At 41.8% G+C, this 20,277-nt stretch overlaps 1 protein-coding gene across 1 annotated transcript in view; it reads right to left on the reverse strand.

Annotated features, from left to right (window-relative positions):
• Positions 1–20,277, reverse strand: part of LOC133510447 (dynein axonemal heavy chain 8-like) — a 53,443-nt gene that overhangs the window by 30,957 nt on the left and 2,209 nt on the right. Inside the window, 42 exon segments of the mRNA XM_061838343.1 lie at positions 117–224; positions 295–381; positions 469–656; positions 2,036–2,214; positions 2,326–2,495; positions 2,583–2,807; positions 3,357–3,518; positions 3,643–3,747; positions 3,915–4,017; positions 5,358–5,521; positions 5,805–5,958; positions 6,288–6,487; positions 6,582–6,822; positions 7,014–7,151; positions 7,229–7,329; positions 8,366–8,428; positions 8,510–8,623; positions 8,716–8,820; positions 8,892–9,127; positions 10,117–10,243; positions 10,312–10,549; positions 10,551–10,675; positions 11,248–11,323; positions 11,407–11,513; positions 12,223–12,311; positions 12,968–13,106; positions 13,181–13,300; positions 13,484–13,600; positions 13,713–13,793; positions 13,877–14,064; positions 14,220–14,355; positions 14,426–14,545; positions 14,619–14,718; positions 15,177–15,253; positions 16,418–16,615; positions 17,395–17,541; positions 17,638–17,736; positions 17,810–17,917; positions 18,007–18,120; positions 19,001–19,177; positions 19,261–19,421; positions 19,493–19,670. Of these exon segments, the coding sequence (XP_061694327.1) occupies positions 117–224; positions 295–381; positions 469–656; positions 2,036–2,214; positions 2,326–2,495; positions 2,583–2,807; positions 3,357–3,518; positions 3,643–3,747; positions 3,915–4,017; positions 5,358–5,521; positions 5,805–5,958; positions 6,288–6,487; positions 6,582–6,822; positions 7,014–7,151; positions 7,229–7,329; positions 8,366–8,428; positions 8,510–8,623; positions 8,716–8,820; positions 8,892–9,127; positions 10,117–10,243; positions 10,312–10,549; positions 10,551–10,675; positions 11,248–11,323; positions 11,407–11,513; positions 12,223–12,311; positions 12,968–13,106; positions 13,181–13,300; positions 13,484–13,600; positions 13,713–13,793; positions 13,877–14,064; positions 14,220–14,355; positions 14,426–14,545; positions 14,619–14,718; positions 15,177–15,253; positions 16,418–16,615; positions 17,395–17,541; positions 17,638–17,736; positions 17,810–17,917; positions 18,007–18,120; positions 19,001–19,177; positions 19,261–19,421; positions 19,493–19,670 (5,865 nt within the window).

Genomic DNA, 20,277 nt, shown 5'->3' on the forward strand with positions numbered 1-20,277 from the left:
CTACATTTTGTTGCATTGGATGAAAAAAATGCAACCATAAAAAAAATCCGTGACATCAAGGTGCAGGTACTGCTTCCCTGATAACCTCATAATTTTTTTTTTTTTTTTGCATTTACCTGTTTTGTAAGTTGCTCTTCACACAGTTTGTAAAGCACAAAGAATTTCTGGGCTAGAATGACATTCTCGTTAAATCCACAACTGGCCAGTTTGACCCTCATGATGATCTGCCAAAGACACACCAAGACCGTCATGAAAGCGCACACTGCGAGTGGGAAGCCAAAATATTTGGTGTACCTGTCGATCGGGTACCATCATGGAGACTGTCCTGAACTGCACTTTCAAGTTCTCAGGGAGTTCCTGACGACCGGCGTAACCAGGATTCTAGGCAGTGAACGTGAATTCACCATGAACATGTTGGCCCACACATTTGACGCTGTTAATCCTCTCATTTCGATTTGTATGTTTTACCATAGTGATGAAAAGTCCAAACTCTGGATTCAGGTCCACAACGTCGCCGTCCGTGAAGACAAAGGTGCTTTTGTGCGTCTTGCGAGCGACCAGAACGATGTAAATTTGCTGAGCGGCCACAGACAACACTGGGAGGTCGATCCTGTTGAATTCGTCAAAGCAACCCCACGAGCCTGACTGTGCGAGGCCTGAAAAAAAAAATGCCAATTTTCCGAGTTATTAAATCCAAGCTTTTTCACGACGAGTCTAAGCAAACTGAATGCTGCACAGTAAAAGTGGATTTATTTTATTTATTTATTTTTTTTGGGGGGGGGGGGGTTCCCTACTAAATTTGGGCATGCTACAAAACAAATGTTTACCAACATGCCCAACTTCCTGTCTTTTCAGGCATTGTCTCTTTTTTGTGGGTCTACCCATGATAGAAAATCCATAAATGCTAATAAAATCCATGTTGCTTGGTAAAAATGGGTTCAGAGATGGGATTAAAAAAAATAGCAAACTAATAATTTCATGTGATCAAACTTCACCACCACACTCAACCCCCACACAATGGCATCATTTAAAATTGTTTGCAATCTAGTGACATCCATCTGTCTGGTGGTGAAAAAAAAATTGAGGGACCCTCCGGAAATAACTAAAATTACACCAAAATGGATGACTTCCAGAGCATTTTTCAGGCATTGCTTCGGGAGAATTTTTGTCTCTTCATGACAGACAAATGTTGTTAAATTAAACTGGCTTCAGAGGGTACATTTTGAAAACATTTGGCAGGATGATACCAAATGTACATTCTCACAAGGATGACCCCATGATTAACCGCTGGAAACCAAAATGGCAAAACTTTATGTTTTTACAGGTGTGGGTTAGTGGGTTGTTTGTGGTCATATTTATGATTGACAAACCTGCCAAATTTATTTTACTCAATGAAAGTGGCCGTAGGGGCTGAAATTTCCCAAAAAAATGGGGACAGATAGTGAATGTTAATTTATACAAAAATGACCTTAAAATGGGGCGGCACGGTGGATCAGCTGGTAAAGCCTTGGCCTCACAGTTCTGAGGTCCCGGGTTCCATCCCGGACCTGCCTGTGTGGAGTTTGCATGTTCTCGCCGTGCCTGCGTGGGTTTTCTCCGGGCACTCTGGTTTATTCCCACATCCCAAAAACATGAAACATTAATAGGACACTCTAAATTGCCCCTAGGTTTGATTGTGAGTGTGGCTGTTTTCTCCATGGGCCCTGCGATTGGTGGGCAACCAGTTCAGGGTGTACCCCACCTCTTGTCCCGTGACAGCGGGGGTAGGTTCCAGCACTCCCTGCGACCCTTGTGAGGATAAGCGTCTACGAAAATGGATGGATGGACCTTAAAATGTCTGCTTTGTGTTTTTTGGCATGGGTTTCTTGAGACTTTTTGTAGGTGACCTCACGACCAACCGACCAAATTTCATGTCGCAAACTGAATTTTCAAAACATTCCAGGAAAAGGAATGTATTCAGAGTTTTTACACCTTACTTGAGACCTTATACAATAAAGTAAAAAGACAATTAAGACACCATAATGTCTTTGTCTACCTTTGTATATCCTGCCAAGTCCCCTGAAGTCCATTTGGTCAGAGCAGTTGAAAACTACGACATATTTTCCCAAGCACCGACCCATGTCTTTAGTGGTCTCAGTCTTTCCCGTGCCAGCTGGCCCAGCAGGGGCTCCTCCCATGCTCATGCCCAGAGCCTGGGACAGCGTAATGTAGCACCTACACACGTGCACCAATCGAACTTATGAACAAAATTAGAAATGTAATGCTCATACCAATGGGCACAAGCGGTGTAGAAATAACGACGACAATGACTACACGTTATCTTGCCTGTCAGTCAGTGGGGTGATGACCAGACGGTCGGTGCATCCCAGGAACTCATTTTGATACACAAAGTCGACATTGGTGATGGACACGATGACCTTATCATTGTCATTGTAGTAAAATCTGCTTTGCTTCAGCCACTCAAAGTCACCGGTAGATTTGACCGATTTTGCCACCTGAAGGCAAAGCAATGTGAATACATAGTATATGAAATAAAAGTCAAAAAGAAAATGACACAAAATATGAAGCAAGCGTAAGATTACCAGCTCTTCAAAGATGTCATATTGGTGCACGTGGATGGTGACCAGGGTCTCATACTTGACTCTGTCGAACTTGGTCAAGTCGTAGGTGGTCTGCTTGATGAGCAGTCGGAGAATGTTCAGGAATTTCTTTTTGGTGAAGATCATCGCTTCCTTACTGAATTCGGCATTTTCCAGGGCTTCCTCTGAGTCCCTTGTCCAGAGCATTTGGATTCCCAGCAGACCCACCTTCGAGAGGAAATGGGAATATGGGTAAACACCAAAAAACACATTCATCATCGGCAGCAATGAGTTTTTGTGACACCCCATTCTCCCGATGGCAGCTCCCAGAGTAATGAAAAAATAAAAAAATACACCAGCCCTAAAAAAAAAAAAAAAAAAAAAAAAAGTCTATTTCACATTAGCAATGTATAAGTTAGTAGACCCACAAAAATCCCTAGAATCCATGCCCAAATTGAGACAACCAGTCAACAATTTTATGTAGAAGTGGCCATTTAGGGTCATTTTGGCCTTTTCGAGGTGAAATATTTAGCTAATAATTCACAATCCGACTGATAGAAGTTATGTATCCAATAACAACACTCCTGAAACTTTGATTTCTGTCAATCGACCAACATTCACACGAAGATGTGTGGGTGCATTCTTTCCCAATCCTGTTTATTATCATGATTAGCACTGTAAATTCAGTTTGTACGTGTCGAAAAACTACACAAAACCCACTCGGTGCTGACTTCCGTTGAAGCACCGGAGTGACAAATATTTCCCCAGATAACAGACCTGCGCTTGGAACTTGTCGAGAAAAGATATGAGTTCAAAATCTTCGTCGTTGATCACGTCATCCGCCGCTTTTATGACGGTGTGGAGCGACGACTGCTGCTCCGCCAGTAGCTTCCCCAGCCAGTTCTCCACAGGACCCTGCGCCATGACCGGTTTGTCTAGCTGAACCCCCACAAACACACATCAAATCGTAAAAATTAAATATTCTTTAACGATAATAACTGAAATCAATAAGAAAATCCATGCTAGCAATCAGGTGGTCCATAGCAACGTTTCGCATCCGTACCGGCAGTTTCTCCGATTCTTGAGACAAGACGGCCAAAATGCTGTCGTACTCATTGACGTCAAACTCGGCTTCATTTACGTTGTCAAACACACCAAGTAGATGTGACTGAAAGGGGGAAACAAAATTGTTTCAGTTCATTCATTTTTTTCTAATTTTGCGATTTGGTTTTCCCGGTCTATACAACCTGTAACAAATGAAAAACACCATACTGTGTGTCCAATGCTTTTTTTCAAGTTAGACAGTTGTGTGTGTTTTTTTTTTAATGTACTCACCTGAATTGTGTGGGAATCGCTTGCTTGCCCGAGGATTTCCAAGAGGGCGGGATCAGACACGAAGAAGAATCGTGGGAACAGCAGACGTTTTTTCTCGAGGTACCTGTGATGTTAGCACTCGAGCATTACCAGAAGACTTTCTTACATAGACTCATGTAACTTTCCTGGTGCCAGTAATGCAGATGAGCCAAGTAGGTGGAAACTTCCACAAGCAAACATTTCTTTTTTTATATACTACCTCCTCTTGGCCCAAATGCAAGTGACTACTTGAATTGATCCACACGATCATTTTTTTAGATCCACAGCAAAATGTTATGGCCTATACTTCTTCTTTTCCTTTCGGCTTGTCCCGTTAGGGGTTGCCACACCGTGTCATCTTTTTCCATCTCAGCCTATCTCATTCATGCATCTTCCTCTCTACCACCAACTGCCCTCATGTCTTCCCTCACAACATCCATCAACTTTCTCTTTGGTCTTCCTCTCGCTCTTTTACCTGGTAGCTCCATCCTCAGCACCCTTCTACCAATATACTTCATCTCTCGCCTTTGGATATGTCCAAACCATCGAAGTCTGCTCTCTCTTGAACCTTGTCTCCAAAACATCCAACTTTGGCTGTCCGTCCAATGAGCTCATTTCTAATCTTATCTGCTGACTCCGAGCGAGAACATCAGCATCTTCATTTCTGCTTCCTGTTGTCTCTTCAGCGCCGGCCCCACTATTGTTTTATAGACTTTGCCCTTCATCCTAGCGGAGACTCTTCTGTCACATAGAACACCAGTCACCTTCCGCCAACTTTTCCACCGCGCTCGGACCTGTTTCTTCACTTCCTTACCGCACTCTCCATTGCTCCGGATTGTTGACCCCAATTATTTGAAGTCGTCCACCCTCGCTATCTCTTCTCCCTGTAGCCTCACTCTTCCCCTCCACCCTTCTCATTTGCGCACATATATTCCATTTCATTTCAGCTAATCTTCATTCCTCTCCTTTCCAGTGCATCCCTCCATCTTTCTAATTGTTCCCCACCTATACATGACCCTTATTTAAAGTCTCACTGATATCACATACAGTGAGTGAACCCCGGCAGTTTGGCACTTGCAATATCGCCAATTGGCTGAATTATGGGGTAAACTATCTGCCATTATTCACTAAAAACTCACAAATTTGCCATAAAAATATTACTATGACACCATGCTAGCATCTTGGTATTGAGCAGCTAATGTAGTATAGTGAACTGAGGTGAGGCACTTTAAATTGTCAGGTCTAACAGAATAAAATATATTGTGCCATCTACAGGCAATTCCAAACATTTCTGGGTACGTGTCAATTACTTGCACATTTTTCGTTATTTGCTGCAGGGATCAGTCCCTATTCGCCGGCAATAGTACTGTACTAGTTTTGGCGTATCAAACGCTGTCAAAAAAATGACTTCAAGCAAATGCTTACCCTGTGAGGGACTTCTGACAGAAGTCCAGTTGCTTCTGAAGATCTGGTAGGATCTCCCCTAACATTGGATCCCCAACACAGCATTCCACCACATTGGGGACGTCCCGCGCTCGCTGCATGATGTTGATCCATGTTGAGTCAATTTGTTGAAACCGCTCCGCTTCCTATTACAATACAAAATAGAGATAGACTATAGTATCAGTCGATCCATCGCGCTTGACCTCTTTTAGTGTTGTGGGTGAATTTGAGGAAGGAGCATGGGAGGAGGCTGAAGACATGGGAAAAAAAACTATGCCAGCACATAGAGAAAATGCAAACTCCACACAGAAAAGTGTAAACTGCGGTTGAACCCTGGGCAGCGAGGTAGACATGCTAACCAGCACACCACGTGATACCCTACCTAATATATTGTCATTTTCAGATTAAAAACTACACAAGAAAGTTTACCTGAGGCAGGTCTTTGGCAATGTCACCCCCAACGAACACGGCCTCCAAGTAAATCCACAGGTTTTGCACGATGACCCACTGCTCAATGACGTCTGTCGAAGTAGAGAGCTTGGAGACCCAGTCCTGGATCTCAGCTTTGTAGAATGTGCAGTACCTGCAGGCAGAAAGTATCACAATAAAGTTTAATTGGAATGATGGGACAAAAATATACTTCAAAAGATCAGCCTGACTGGGTTGATTGCATATAAGAAATGCAGTATAAATTGTCATTAATGTGAATTTATGATGCAATTCTAACTTGTGAAGTGGTTAAAAATGAAAAATAATAAAAAATACAATTCCCGGGTTCTTTATTAAAACACACAAGAGGAAAAATGTCTGTTCTTTAGTTACCGGTCTCGTGCCGCAATTTTGCAGGCTCTCCGAGAGAGATGAATACAAAAAAAAAAAAAAAAAAAGCTGCAGACGTGATTCTCCTCTCACCGGTTGCTGAGCAGCGATCCGAGCACCATCAGACTGTCCTCGAGAGTTGTGAGAATTTCGGTGGTATCGCCGCCTCGCAGCATGAGCTCCCCCCTGTCCTTGAAGTCCATCAGCGTCAGGTTCATGTCATGCCACACGGCTTTCACGCCCGTCAACTTGGCCTCGATGTCCCTCTCTTTCACAGCGGATATGCAGATGTCCTGAGAGATGTGGAGAAGAGCGGGGCGTCGTGAATAAAACGGTAAGCTCCACGGGAGGCGAGGCAACGAGAGAAGATGACTGTGGAACGCCAACCTCGATGTCATCCTTGTACTTCAACAGCGGCGCCTCCATGATATTCTCCAACGTGCACGTGGGTGACTCAACCTCGAACTTGTGACCAGTCAGGTTGGAAATCTGATCCCAGTGCCTGCTGATCATGGACTTGTTGGTCATCATCTCCAGCAGAGGACACAACTCATTGAAGTCGTCGATAGTCTGCTTCAGGTCCATGAAGGCTTGCCACTCCTTTAGACCCTTGGGCAGCCTCCGGCACCTGAAGATAAAGATTAGGTAGTTTGTAATTTACTGGATGTATGAAAAGAGTGAGTATCTATGTATCAGTGAGTCAAAAATGTCATTTTTTTTGCTCTTCGTGGTGGGTCTTGTTCCCTAACCCCTATACATAGCGAGGTCTTGCTGCAGGGGTGGAACCTGCCGATGCAAAAATTGAGAGGCAAGAGTAACCTGTTCTGAAAGTCCATGAGTTCATTATTGATCTTATCGATATCCACTTGTGTCCACAGGAGCTTGGAGTGACCATTGATGGTCTTCATCACAGTGTCGTACAGGCCGTAGAGCTTCTGTAGCAGATCCAGCTCTTTCCTATGGGAGGAAAGCACATTTAAGCATACAGAGGTCCTTTTTTTTTTAAGAACGTTTCAAATGCTGATTCTTTGTACTTTTTATTTTGAAGACATTCATAGTCAGAGACTGGCAGGCCGAGGAGCTGTTCACCGGAGTTGTACGTGGTGAAGTTTCGCCACAGTTCAGAAAACCTGGCCTGGAGCAGGAACAAATATAATGAGCACAAAATCAAGACATAAAATAACTGTACATTGTTAGTTACTACATTGGACAACATTGTAATGATAGCACTACATGGTAAAAGTAAATAAATTAAAAAAAACATTAATAAACCATTTGTTTCTATATGGGGATTTAAAGAAAATACAAAATACATCCATCCATCCATTTTTTTGCCACTTATTCTAACGTGTGTCGCAGGGAGTGCGGGAGCCTATCCCAGCTGTCAACGGGCAGGAGGCAGGATACACCCTGGACTCGTCGCCAGCCAATCACAGGGCACATAGAGACAAATAGCCGCATTAACAATCAAATCTAGGGCCAATTTAGAGTGTCCAATTAATGTTGCACGTTTTGGGGATGTGGGAGGAAACCGGAGTGCACGGAGAAAACCCACGCAGGCACGGAGGAGAACATGCAAACTCCACACTGCCGGGATCGAACGTGGGTCCTCAGAACTGTGAGGCCAAGGCTTTACCAGCTGATCCACCGCTCCGCCATACAAAATACAATGTTTTTTAAAAAGGGTAAAATAAAATAAAATCATCATAAGGTAAAACAAATTGCAAATAAATAATGTAAAACGTATTCTAAAAATACAGCATATGGAAATTAATACAGAGCATAAGAAATGCCACAAAAATAGCTGCTGACCTAATATCCTTTTTTGTATTCAACCTCTCAATGGATTATAATGATGTATGTTCTATAAAAAAAGTTGCCGCATAATTTTAAAAATAAAGTTGTACTGTATTTTTTCCAAAGTAATTATAATACTACAAAAAAATTAAAGCCATGTTGGTTCTTGGGGATTTTTTTTTAAAGTTAAGTTTAGGAGAAAACTTATTTCAGATTTTTTCATATTAAGAGAGCATTTTTATTTCAATTGCTATTTTTTACTGAGAAAAAAAATCTCAAGATTTAATTTTTTAAATAAAGGTAAAATTTTACGTGATTATAGTCATCTCTTTAAAAAAAAAAAAAAAAAAAGGAGCAACAACTTTCACAAGTACCTGGAATTTCTGCAGTCTTAAGCTGGCTTCTTTGGGTTCTATTCCTTCAACCATGGGGCCAGACTGCATTGCATTCAGAAATCAATTTAAATATGCATGTACATCGTCGTTCGATAAATAAATAGATTGGTGATTCCAGCTTACAATGTCATATTCGTCCATGTAAGTGTCAACATCTTTTTCAAAGACGCTGACCCGCTCCAGCAGGTCCTGCTTGAGGCTGGGCTGCATGCAGAAAAGCTGATCTTGAACGGACATCTTGGAGGGAAAAAACAAAATGGCTAACGTGAAAATGATCAGAGAAGCTCGTCAATGAATTACAATTCTATATTTTTTACTGTTTCACTTACAGCCTTAGACAGAAGCCTGTTGAAGAAACGGCCTAGTCCGTACACCTCTCCGGATTCTTTCTCAGGCATTTCAGCTTCATAAAGGAGCAGCACTTCATAGGCGTCCTAAAAATAGCCAAAACGTGACTTGTCGGCTCTTGTGTAAAAGAAAAACGCAAATGGAAAGCAATTTGTACTTGAGTGGAAATCAGCGTTATGTCTGTGTTAATTTCGGAATCCCGCAGGTTGGACAGCGTCTTCATGGCGCAGCGAACATCGTCCAGATTTTCGACGGAATGTGACAGCTGCGTGAAGCTCCTGTGCGTGTGCAGGCTGATGTTGATGATGTTCTTGCGGCACTCTATGCGCAGGTATTTGCACAGGAGCCTCTTCCAGGCCTTGGCCTCGATCCTGAGAGACTCCTTTAAGTGATCTGATTAAGGAAAGCACATCTAACATTGATATTGGGTCTTTTTTCCGATAAGAAAATACTACAGTCGTGTGCCTTGACTTATGAGTTCAATTTGTTTCGTGGTCATGCTTGTAGCTCTGGTAATGCTAATATTTTTTTCCCCATTAAAATGAAAGGAATCACATTGCACTGTTCCAGCTCCCCCCAAAAATATTTTTGTGGGTCAAAAAACCTCCCCTATCTCGGTCAGACGCTAGCAGGAACACCCAATATGTATTACAATCAGGGGTACGCACAGACCCAAAAGTGGTCCTACAACACTTTTCCCATTGGTGTAAAAATGACCCATTTTGTTCAGGCATTTCATTTTTTGAACAAGAACAATTTTCCTGTCGATAACTATTTTTAGCTAGAGGGTAGCGTTGCCCAGCATCCGCCGGTCGCTAAATACTTTTGCCGTGAACCTTTAGGGAACTTCTGTCAGCAATCCCTCCCTAAATCCATCCTGGACTTTTCATTTTTTGCATCGTAGGGCTATTGTCCAGCAAAATCGTTGGTTTTGGATTATGTCACACTACAAGAGGTTTTGTCATGACTCACAAAATGTTGGGTTTGATGTGGAAAATGACCCACGATAGCACTGGGCCAATAGCAATTCCAAATATATGACTATATTAAATAGAATATAAATATTTTAAGTGTGTGCATCATTTCATGCATTCATTTATTAGACTTTAAATTTAAAACACTAACTATGTTAAGTATGCCTTAAAATCTTGCTATAAAACTTTCACTCAGTTCTTAAGCCATTATTAGTGCTTCAAAGCAGGATTTCAAAGCACAGTTAAGGTTTCAAGTTGGGGTTTCAACCTAAGGTTATGGTTACAAAATAAGGTCACATGGATTGAAGACATGGTTCGAATTCTGACTTTGGGATTGAATATTAAGGTTTCAATTCCAGTCCATTGGACTCTGATTAGCTGTGACACTAAATGTGGTTTTAATCTTACCTGTTGACAGTTCAATCATCCCAACAACGATGACGTTCTGGATTTCCTCAATTTGGCTCTCGAACACATCGTAGTGCTGCAGTTTACTTTTGATCTCCATTAAGGTCGGCTTGCTGTCCATGAAGGCCTTTAAAAAAAAGTGCACAATTGTCATTCAAATTTATCACAAGAGTACACTAACATTAATCCCAATACCTTGATGACACGCTCCTTATCCTCGCTCCATAGCTCCTTGAACTTTTTGAAGCGCTCCAGAACACTGGCGGCATTGTCCCTCTGCAACTTCAAGGCCGACTTCAAGACGAAAATGACCGCTTTGATATCCTCGTGCTGAACGACGCGACTGTAGAAGTTCAACTTCTGTCGATCTGCGAGAGGGCAGAGCGTCAGGTCAATTTAACGGCGTGTCGTTTCAGTCCCAAGGTGACTCACCATCAGTCGTGGGGCGATCATGTCTGTATTCAATCTCCCAGCATTGAATGCCCTTGTTCACGTCCAAGATCAATTCAATAATTTCAAGTATGGCTTGATGAATCTTGTCTACAGTGGGGACCATCACCTGCGGACAACCAGAAATCACACAATAAGCGCCATCAATGTCAAAAATACGGTATTTTCCGCACTATAAGGCGCACCTAAAAGCCTTTAATTTTCTCAAAAGCCGACGGTGCGCCTTATAATCCAGTGCGCCTTATATATGGATCAATATTGATCCTTTAGTGCAGCTCCATCCAATGGATGCATAACGTAACCCCAGCCTCTATTATGACGTTTATTCTAAGTGCCTTATAATGCAGTGCACCTTGTATATGTAAAAGTTTTAAAATATGCCAGTCATTGAACGTGCGCCTTATAATGTGGTGTGCCTTATAGTGCGGAAAATACGGTATGTTGTGGTAGCGTTTCAAGGCAGGCATAGGATTTCAAATTAGGGTTTTGCGTCAAGGTTGGGTTTCCAAACAACATTTTTCCAAGTTTGAGTCCAAAAAATCTTATCAAACCATAGTGTAAAGCTTGTTAGCGTAGCATACGCAGAAAGTCAACTATGCTGTTTTCACACACCAACTCTGCAAATGTTTCAGTGGAGAATTGCTACAGAGAGACAGCTATTGTTTCCTGCGGTTTACTCACCACATTGGGAGCATCCAGATGCACTTCAGATTTCATCATTGCGACCCAGCCAGAGTCAGCCCTCTTCTGGAAAGCGCTACAAGCCCCAATGTTATCGCGAACATCCACAATCTACCTTGGTTGTGTCTTAAATAGCAATACAGACAGGAAAAGACTTACTCAGAGCCACAAATTCTCCTCTCCAAGGTCTTCAAGGATAACTTCGTCCTTTCCACCAATGCATCCAAAATCCTGGCACCGAAGGAGTCGTATTGCTTTGTGAAGTCCTGAAATTATTTAGTTCAAGCTTGAATAATCTTGTGTGAAGTCAAATAGGGCTAAACCTCTCCTGTAACAGGACAGTCTAAAGCTCCTGATAGGTTGACTGACACGATGTGAGTTAATTGACAGCACACCTGGGTATGTATTGAAGACCACACCTCAAAAAACTATCCTTTGTTGTTTGAAACGATAGGAAAATCAAAAGAAATCAGCCAGAAAATCAAATAAAGAATCGTGGCGCTCCAAAAGTCTGGCTCATCCTTGGGTGCAATTTCCAGATGCTTGAAGGTGCTACATTAACATAAGACATTGTGTTGGGTGAATCTGTATGAGTTCCACTTTTGGAATGGCACTGCTAAAATCAAATAAAGTTATCCTACAGGATTTGAATTTACTCAAATGCACCTACATGTTTACGTGAAAATTCACTGTCCCAAGTAGTTTCTAATGGCATAAATTATGGGCTGCAAATTGTAGCATAACATTAACTTAGTCGGGATACATTACATAGTGTTGGTAAACATTATCGGCAGCTTGTTCCTTCAAATATTGCTGCTGGAAAGGACCCCAGGAACCAACCATTTTGGTTTTAAACTAATATGCTAGGTTAGCCTATGTTGCAATTTGTGTTGAGTAAAATCCACCAGAAAGAACTCAGCCCGTGGAGCCAGTTTAATTTAGATCATCAAATTTGCTTTGGTTGCCATTTCAAACCTTTTCAAATCGCGTCGCTTTGTATTTCTCTTGGCTCTCTGATGTCGGTGCCTCATGTGCATCGGAGGTCCGATGGGTCTCCTTCTTTGCTACAATGTGAAACCAAAACCATACATCAAAAAAAAAAACTTGTAGGCAACAACATTCGACAAATCTGTCTGTTATAGCCAAGGAGAGTGTTTTTGGTCTTACTGCATTATCGGAAGGATTTACCGTAATTTCCGGCCTATAAGCCGTGACTTTTTTCACACGCTTTCAAACCTGCGGTTTATGCGGGGATGCGACTAATTTGTGCATTTTTTTCTAATGGCCGCAAGGGGGCGCTGAAGCAGAAAAGGTAAGCGTGAGACTGGTGGAATATTTGTGCCGAGGAAGTGACTTTTATCGGTCTGGCCCTGTTAGCGCTGCGCTAGCGTGTTACTGCCGTGTCTCGGTGATTTTTACCGGCATGGTTTTTTTTTTACTAATGCTAGTGGCACGCTAACAGGGCTGGTTAGCGTTAGTGTGGCGGCGCTAGCATTAGCGTGGCGGCGCTAGGATTAAACTCTCTGTGTGCCATCTTTGTAAATATCTTGCGTTTCAATGTGGGCACTTGCGGCTTTTACACAGCTGTGGCGTATGTATGTACCAAATGGTATTTCTTTTACAAATGTACTGGGTGAGGCTTATAACCAGGTGTGCTCTGTAGGCCGGGAATTACGGTACTACGTAACTGTTTTGATATGGAAAACAGACGTGAGAGTACCTGAGCCGATTCCGTCCGGGACTGTCTTGGTTTGCTTTGACTTGTAAATGGCGTTAAAAACTTTGCCCAACTCGTTCACCGCTTCCTTAATGTGTAAGCACTTAAACTCTAGTGCCTTGACGCCGTTCTTGCACAGATTCTAAAAAAAATAGCAACGTGAATACTTTATGCAGCGCTATTCACTCAGGAATGAGTTTTGACGGTAGCTTTTACCTCGTTGACCTCGATGAGAGGCTGAATTGCAGAAGCCCGATCTTCGGGCAGCTCAATTAGAACGTTCATTGAGAGCTCTTTAAGGTAATCGTCAATGTGAAACTTACAGATGTCTTTCACCTGGAAAAAGTAGAAACAATGACTCACAAAGCATAAATCCTAATTTGAAACCATAACTCAAAGTTTTGTGAAACTAACCAGTATTTAAATCATCGTTTCAAACATACCAAAGTGAAAACCCAATTTCAAAACCTATAACCTTATTTGAAATTCTGCGCCAAAAACCGTAATTTAAAAATGTACCTTGCTCAAGATTAGCTTGAGCTCAGACAAGGCGTTGTCAATATTTATAAAGTACTTGTCCAAGAGGAGAGACGACCATGTGACCATCACTGACCCGTAGCGAAGCAGGGACTCCATCTTGTAATTAGACACAAACATACAATGTGACTGATGTGTAAGTAATTATATTCTTTTTCTTCTAAGGAAATTCTAAAACTCTTTAATAAAGCTACATCAAAAAACAGCTTACTTGGTTGGTTTTTGATGTCAACAGGTTAGTAAAGTCCCCTGGTATCTTGTCACAAGTTTCTTTGTAGTCAATCAAAATGGTCTTCATGGGGAAAAGCACATGGACACCGTTAAATTGTTTTCCACATATCGCAAGGACAGCTATCGATGGAAAATTAGACTGACGTGAAGGCGATGGTGATAGGTCTTCAGCTGTCCCTGTATCTTGAGGAAATGCAACGCCTGCTTGGGAACGTCCAGGCCCATCTTCACCAAATTGCTGGCCTCCTGAATGGCTTCGCTTATTTTAGGATCATAGTTGACCAAGTACTTTCCCGTCACAGTGCAGCGGATCAAGAGTGTTGTATTCAAGGCTGTCAAAATCCAAAACATATATGGAATGGAGAATATTACCAGGCGTCTTTTGTACCAGTACATGATAATCTGCGACTCTGCTGACCCTTTTTAACCACCGCAACCCTGACCTCAACCCCAAACAAAACAAAGTTACAAACTCCAGAGAACAAACCAAAATCCAGCTTTGACACTTCAGTCAACCACGCTTTGTGGTTGTCCGCCTCAAAGTGTTGCAACGCGGCCGTGGTCTGATTGTACATTTTGACCACGGTGCGTCCTTCGGGGGTGGTCAGGATGTCAGAGTTTTCCTGAAAAGAGCGCAAAAATGAATCAAACTCATCCTAATACAGACATTTTTTTTGGAATAGATAAGCTTACACGTATGTACGATATCGGCTCGTGAATTTTCTTATAAAGATGTCGGGCCCAGCGGAGTCTCCCAGAGACGGGCGGCATGTTTCGACCCAAGGGCGGGTCTTCGTTTTGCTTCTCAAACAGCTGCGACAAAAATTAATGAACACATGACATGAGCATGAAATAGTTAGGGTAATAACATCGTACAGTTCGCTACCTTGGACACAGCCTCTACTTCGGAGACATAGAGCTGGAGAATAGAAGCCAACGCAGTGGGTATTTCCGCCTTTAGGCAGGGAATGTTTAGTTTCTGAAAACTACAACAACAAAAATGGGAAAAAAAAGTGAAAAACATCCATCCATTTTCTGAGCCAGTTATCCTCACGAGGGTCACGGGAGTGCTGGAGCCTATCCCAGCTGTCAACGGGCAGGAGGCGGGGTACACCCTGAACTGGTCCCCAGCCAATCAGAGGGCACATGGAGACAGACAACAGTCGCACTCACAATTGCACCTCGGGGCAATTTAGAGTGTCCAATTAATGGTGCATGTTTTTGGGATGTGGGAGGAAACCGGAGTGGACGGAGAAAACCCAGGCAGGGACAAGGAGAACATGCAAACTCCATAATGACAGGTCCGGGATTTGAACCCCGGTCCTCAGAAATGTGAAGCCAACGCTCTAACCAGCTGCTCCACCGTGCCGTCAAGTTAAAAACAGTTGTACTTAAAAAATATTCTACTCAAAATAACATTATGCAATGTTTACTTTCGACTCACCGCTGTATCACGCCGAGAGCTTGCTGGGACGAGTCGAATTTGACAAAGCTCGAATTCATGAATGCCTTTAGCTGCTCCTGTAATTAAAAATGTAAAGAACAATTTGTCACAAAGGACAGAATGGAAATCAAAATGACACAACCATACTTTTTATTTCAACAGGTACTTTTTTTTCTGGGAATGTTTTCCCATTTTAAAGATGATTTGAAAGTTATTTTATTAATCAAACAGTTCTTTGTCTTGGCCCCTCTTATGTAGCAGGCTTGTTAAGCAGACTCTGTTAATTTGTAATAATTTGTTAATTTGCTAAAATGTAAAAAGAACTGTGGTGAAACAACAATACATATCTCCCTTTGTGCTATCTTAGGTATGTTACCAAATTTTTTTAAATATGTATATATCAAAATAGACAATATACAGATATAAAGACAAGATGATCCCTTGTTTAAAAAAATCAGATAAGAACTAAAGATTTTATGTTCCATTTTATGTCACGAAATTGGTCTTAATTTACTTGTCCAGAAAATGTAAATATGTAAATGTATGTAAATCACTAGGCAATGCGAGACTGAAATCTTGATTCTTAGGTAGATTTATTTTTTTATTTCCCGAGACAAAAATGTGATGTTTAAACAGCCAGTTTCAGATTTTTCAATGGCGGTTCAATGGTTTGATTTTCCGGGCCAAGCCGTGACCAAGTGCATTGTCAGAATTACTTCAAATGTCAGAGAAAATAATAATAATAATAATAATATTCAATCATGTCCATACTGTTTTCAATCATGTCTGAATTCTATAAAGCTGTGATTGATTTTGACACCAAAATAAAGGAACATTTTCATTTTTGTCAGAAAATTTCATCTGAATGGAAAATTTCAAAACCAATGTGGGAAAGGAATGTTCCAAAATCATCATCAAAAAAATGATAATCTTACACAAAACAATGTGAAAACTCAATTTTAGTGGATCTCCTGCTAAATCCTAGTGCGGGAAATCCGGCGCAGGGAAATGGAAAGAAATTGGCAGACGTTTTTCTGGTTTTGGTAACATACCAGTACCTAATTTCTATACTCGTCAAGTTGTACATTAGAATTATCGTACAGTATATTATAGCATCATCCTAGAAGCAGAGGGGCCTGCTTCCATACACCACAGTTGGATACGAGTGTTAAAAGGAGGACAAAAAAGCAATAAACTGTGTACTGTACTTTGTACTCTGGAGACTTGGATATATTATGTACCTCCAGGTTACTTATGTGAGACATAAATGTGTCAAAGTCGGCTTGAAAAGCCACCGTCCTCGATGCAAACACGTCCGCCTGCTTGTTCTTCAAGTCGGTGGAGACTTTGCGGAACTGACCGGCCAGCGTCTCGATGCCCTCGATGTTGGACTTGGCCAGGCACTCGAACGTCTTGAACACGGACATTATTTTGGTGATCTGCAAAAGGTATATATGTTAGCTCAGCAATGTTACCATTTTAGTGCGTTTTACCAATTATTTAATGTAATCTAAAATCTAATTTGAAATAGTAACTTTCCTACCATAGTTCTTTCTGTACAGTAGCAGTCACTCACATTTGAAAAATGTACGGGTGTGGTCAGTCATGCCCGCAGATTGAAAGTTACGGGTGTGGTCCACCAGTCATGCCCGCAGATATAAAGTTGCGGGTGTGTGTTCTGGTTGTAATTATGAGTGTACACCTTTAAGAGTGGAGGGAGGGCGGTGTCAGGTAAACTAGGAAGTAGAAATAGGCTGAGCAGCAGCTCATTGTTAGGGACCGTCTGCTTCCGTGTTAAAAAACAAAAAACAAACGTCATGCTGTGGTTCCCTGCGCTGGATCTCATGTGCACTGAGAGTGTGCGACAAGTGCGCAATTGCGCAGTGGCGCAGCTTAGAGGGAACATTGGTCAAGACTACACAAAATAACCCACGTCTTTCAATATCTATGTATTTCTACTCGTAACAAATTTTAAGTGCGTGATTTTTCGTGCTCGACTGTGCAGATTTGCGGGTGCTCCGTACTTGACTAGTATTTTAGCATACCAAGTATGAACATGCTAGCATTTTATCAATTCACATTTGTACTCTTGACTACAGGGCAGTGTAAATTTATGTTAAAAATACTGTATGTAAATCTATGTAAAATCCACGTTTTCTAAGGCGTGTTTCTATGTATGTGGCTGAATGGTAGCATCTTCAAAAGAAATGCCACATACATGTTCGAGGCGATTGCAGAAGACCTCAAACTTCCTCAACACATGCATCTCCGAGAACACAAAGGGCCGCCGTCCAGGGATCTCCTTTGCTTTTTCTTGCGTTTTCTCCAAGCAAGACTCATACTCCTGATACAAACCGAGGCACTCCTGTCAAAAGATCGATTCATAACAACAACAACAAAAATAACTCCTATGATTACAGTACATCTGACTCGACATAATTTGCATGGCTGTTGTCCTTACCTGTATTTTCATCACAACATCTTTACCATCTTGATCCCATATTGATGCGCCATTGCTGGAAATGTAGCGCCTGCATGCTATGATCATTTGATTTGTAACCTAATTGCATATCATGAGAAATAATTAATACTTCATTCAGCTACGCGTGTGTGGCCCGGTCAGATTCACGCACTTTGATGAAGATGGCTGATATCTTCTCACTGGTGTGGTAGTACCGAGACACCGTGTGGATCATCTGAACGGCGTTAATGATATTCTGCACGCTTTTCACAATGGCGGCCTGACAGATACACACACAATATTAAATCATCTTAAACTGACCTAACCAAAAGCTACGTAATCATGGGGGAAAAAATTAAGACTACATACTGGGTCACTGGTGTAAAGAGGCTGGCACACTTTCTCCACTGTGCCCAGGAACTTGACGTTGTCCTTGGCCTCGTTGTAGTTGTCCGTCACCCGAGCTTCCAGCAGGGGCCACGTCTGACCAAGAAAACCAGAATGCACACTTTTGTCGTACGCTGACTCACTGTACAAGTTTCATTTGTTCCTTCATCACAGTCATAAGTCAAAACCCTCCCGTTTCAATCATCTTTTCACAATGATTCGTTCCAGCCTGTTTTCCCGGTTTCTGGTGTGGTAGTGTGGCCACCAAGAGGCAGTATAACACCGACATACAGACAACCAACAAAGAGTTTCCTTCACTCAAGTAGCTGCAGTAATAGTAGTTTCGCTCAGCGTATTGTTTGAAATACACATTTTAATTCAGTAAGTGTTTTTACATTGTCTGTCTACCATTTGTGTTCACATATCCATTGCTTTAAATGTTAAACAGCAAAATGCTGACGCTAACCTTTAGCCGATCTTTATCGTGTTTTGTTGGAATTAAGCTAGCAGACTTTCCTTTGCAGAAGGATTCACGTTTTTTTTTTTTGATAACTCACCATTCGGATGAGTAGGGATTCTTCCAAAGATGTTATGAGAAAAAATTCACACAAAACTTAAGTGAAATAAAATGAAATAATGGTATCAAATCTGGATACAGTATTTCCAACAGGTGGTACTCATCCGAGGATGATCAACCCAAAATTATTAAGATTGTACACACAAATGTTAAAGAATAAAAAACACAAATACTGCACTATAATAAAATGAAGATAAAGAAATATTTACTATACCAAATCATTAAAAAAATATGTTTCTATCAAAACGTACCGATGTTAGTAGAAAGTCCGACAGCAGTTCTTTCACAGACGATCAAAAGACTGCATTTTAAATTCAAACATTTAAATTCCACCTTCCACAACATTTCTCATATTTCACTGTACGACGATTACTGTCGTGACCGAGTATGGGCCCGTACTTGCAGTGCTTTGGAACGATTGAGTCTGAGCACGGTGATGACCGCCTTGCACTTGGCACCGTTGATGTGACTGAGGATGAAGTTGAACTTCAAGAACGCCTGCCTCCAATAATCCAGCTCGCTCAGCGGCCCCTCCGACAGGAGACCAATCTTCAGCGCTTGAGTCTCCAGCAGGACCTGCTCATCGCAGACAAAATGGAAGGTGTTCTCCACACAGAAACCTTCTTTCCGCCTGGTTGTTAAGTCTTTATTTATCCTACCCGGTCAATTTGATTGTGCCACTGTCTCAGAATATCTTCCAACTGTTTAACCGTGTCAGGGTTTGCCGCTGCTAACGTCATATCTTGAAAGGACTCTATTTTATTGAAGTCAACGTTCTTGGCTTCGGCAAGTTTTACACTCTGATAGCTCATCTGGATCACTAGAGCAACAAATGTAAAAGATGACGGCAACTAAACCGTTTCATCATGCCGCGGACGACGTGACCCTCACCATCCAACCCCATCACGCTGTGCTTCAAGATGTGCTCGAAATCTGGCTTAATCTTGGCTCTGGGCTTGGATTTTGCAAATTTCAGCAGTGCTTGGAAACTGGGGAGCAGGTTGTTGAAGCTGTTCTTGATGGCTTTAGGGAAGCCATCGCGGGCGTCGAACATGGAAAAAAAGGTTTCCTGGAAAAGGAAAATGATGGAGAAGCTCGATAAACAATTGTATGACATCCTGTTTAAAAACAGCGGCGTTGTATGTGACGATGATTTATTTCATTTTCAAATGAAATACATTATATGCTGCTGACATTTTTTTTGCTCCATGGAAACTGGCTAGGTTTAAACACTTATGAGCTGGTTTTGCTGTCGACATGAAATCTGTCATTTAAAAATGAACAAGAAATTGATTCTTGGCCTTCAGCAGGGGATTTACACATCTATATTCACCTCTTAATCCCACTACAATTATGCCATAAATACAGAAGCCATCAATACTGTATAAAAATACAATATAACATCGTAGAATAACTAAAGCACAGTGAAAATGCAATATTTCAGACTATATATATAGGGTGTCCCCCCAAAAAATTATACACACTTTAAAAAATGGTATCCGTACATCCATTTATGTGTTAAAAATTATTTGAATTACGATAAACATCAGGCGGCACGGTGGGTCGGCTGGGTAAAGTGTTGGCCTCAGAGTTCTGAGGACTCGGGTTCAATCCCGACCCCGCCTATGTGGAGTTTGCATGTTCTCCCCATGCCTGCGTGGGTTTCCTCTGGGCAC

This window comes from Syngnathoides biaculeatus, chromosome 13 (assembly GCF_019802595.1).
Source record: "Syngnathoides biaculeatus isolate LvHL_M chromosome 13, ASM1980259v1, whole genome shotgun sequence".
Taxonomy (NCBI): domain Eukaryota; kingdom Metazoa; phylum Chordata; class Actinopteri; order Syngnathiformes; family Syngnathidae; genus Syngnathoides; species Syngnathoides biaculeatus.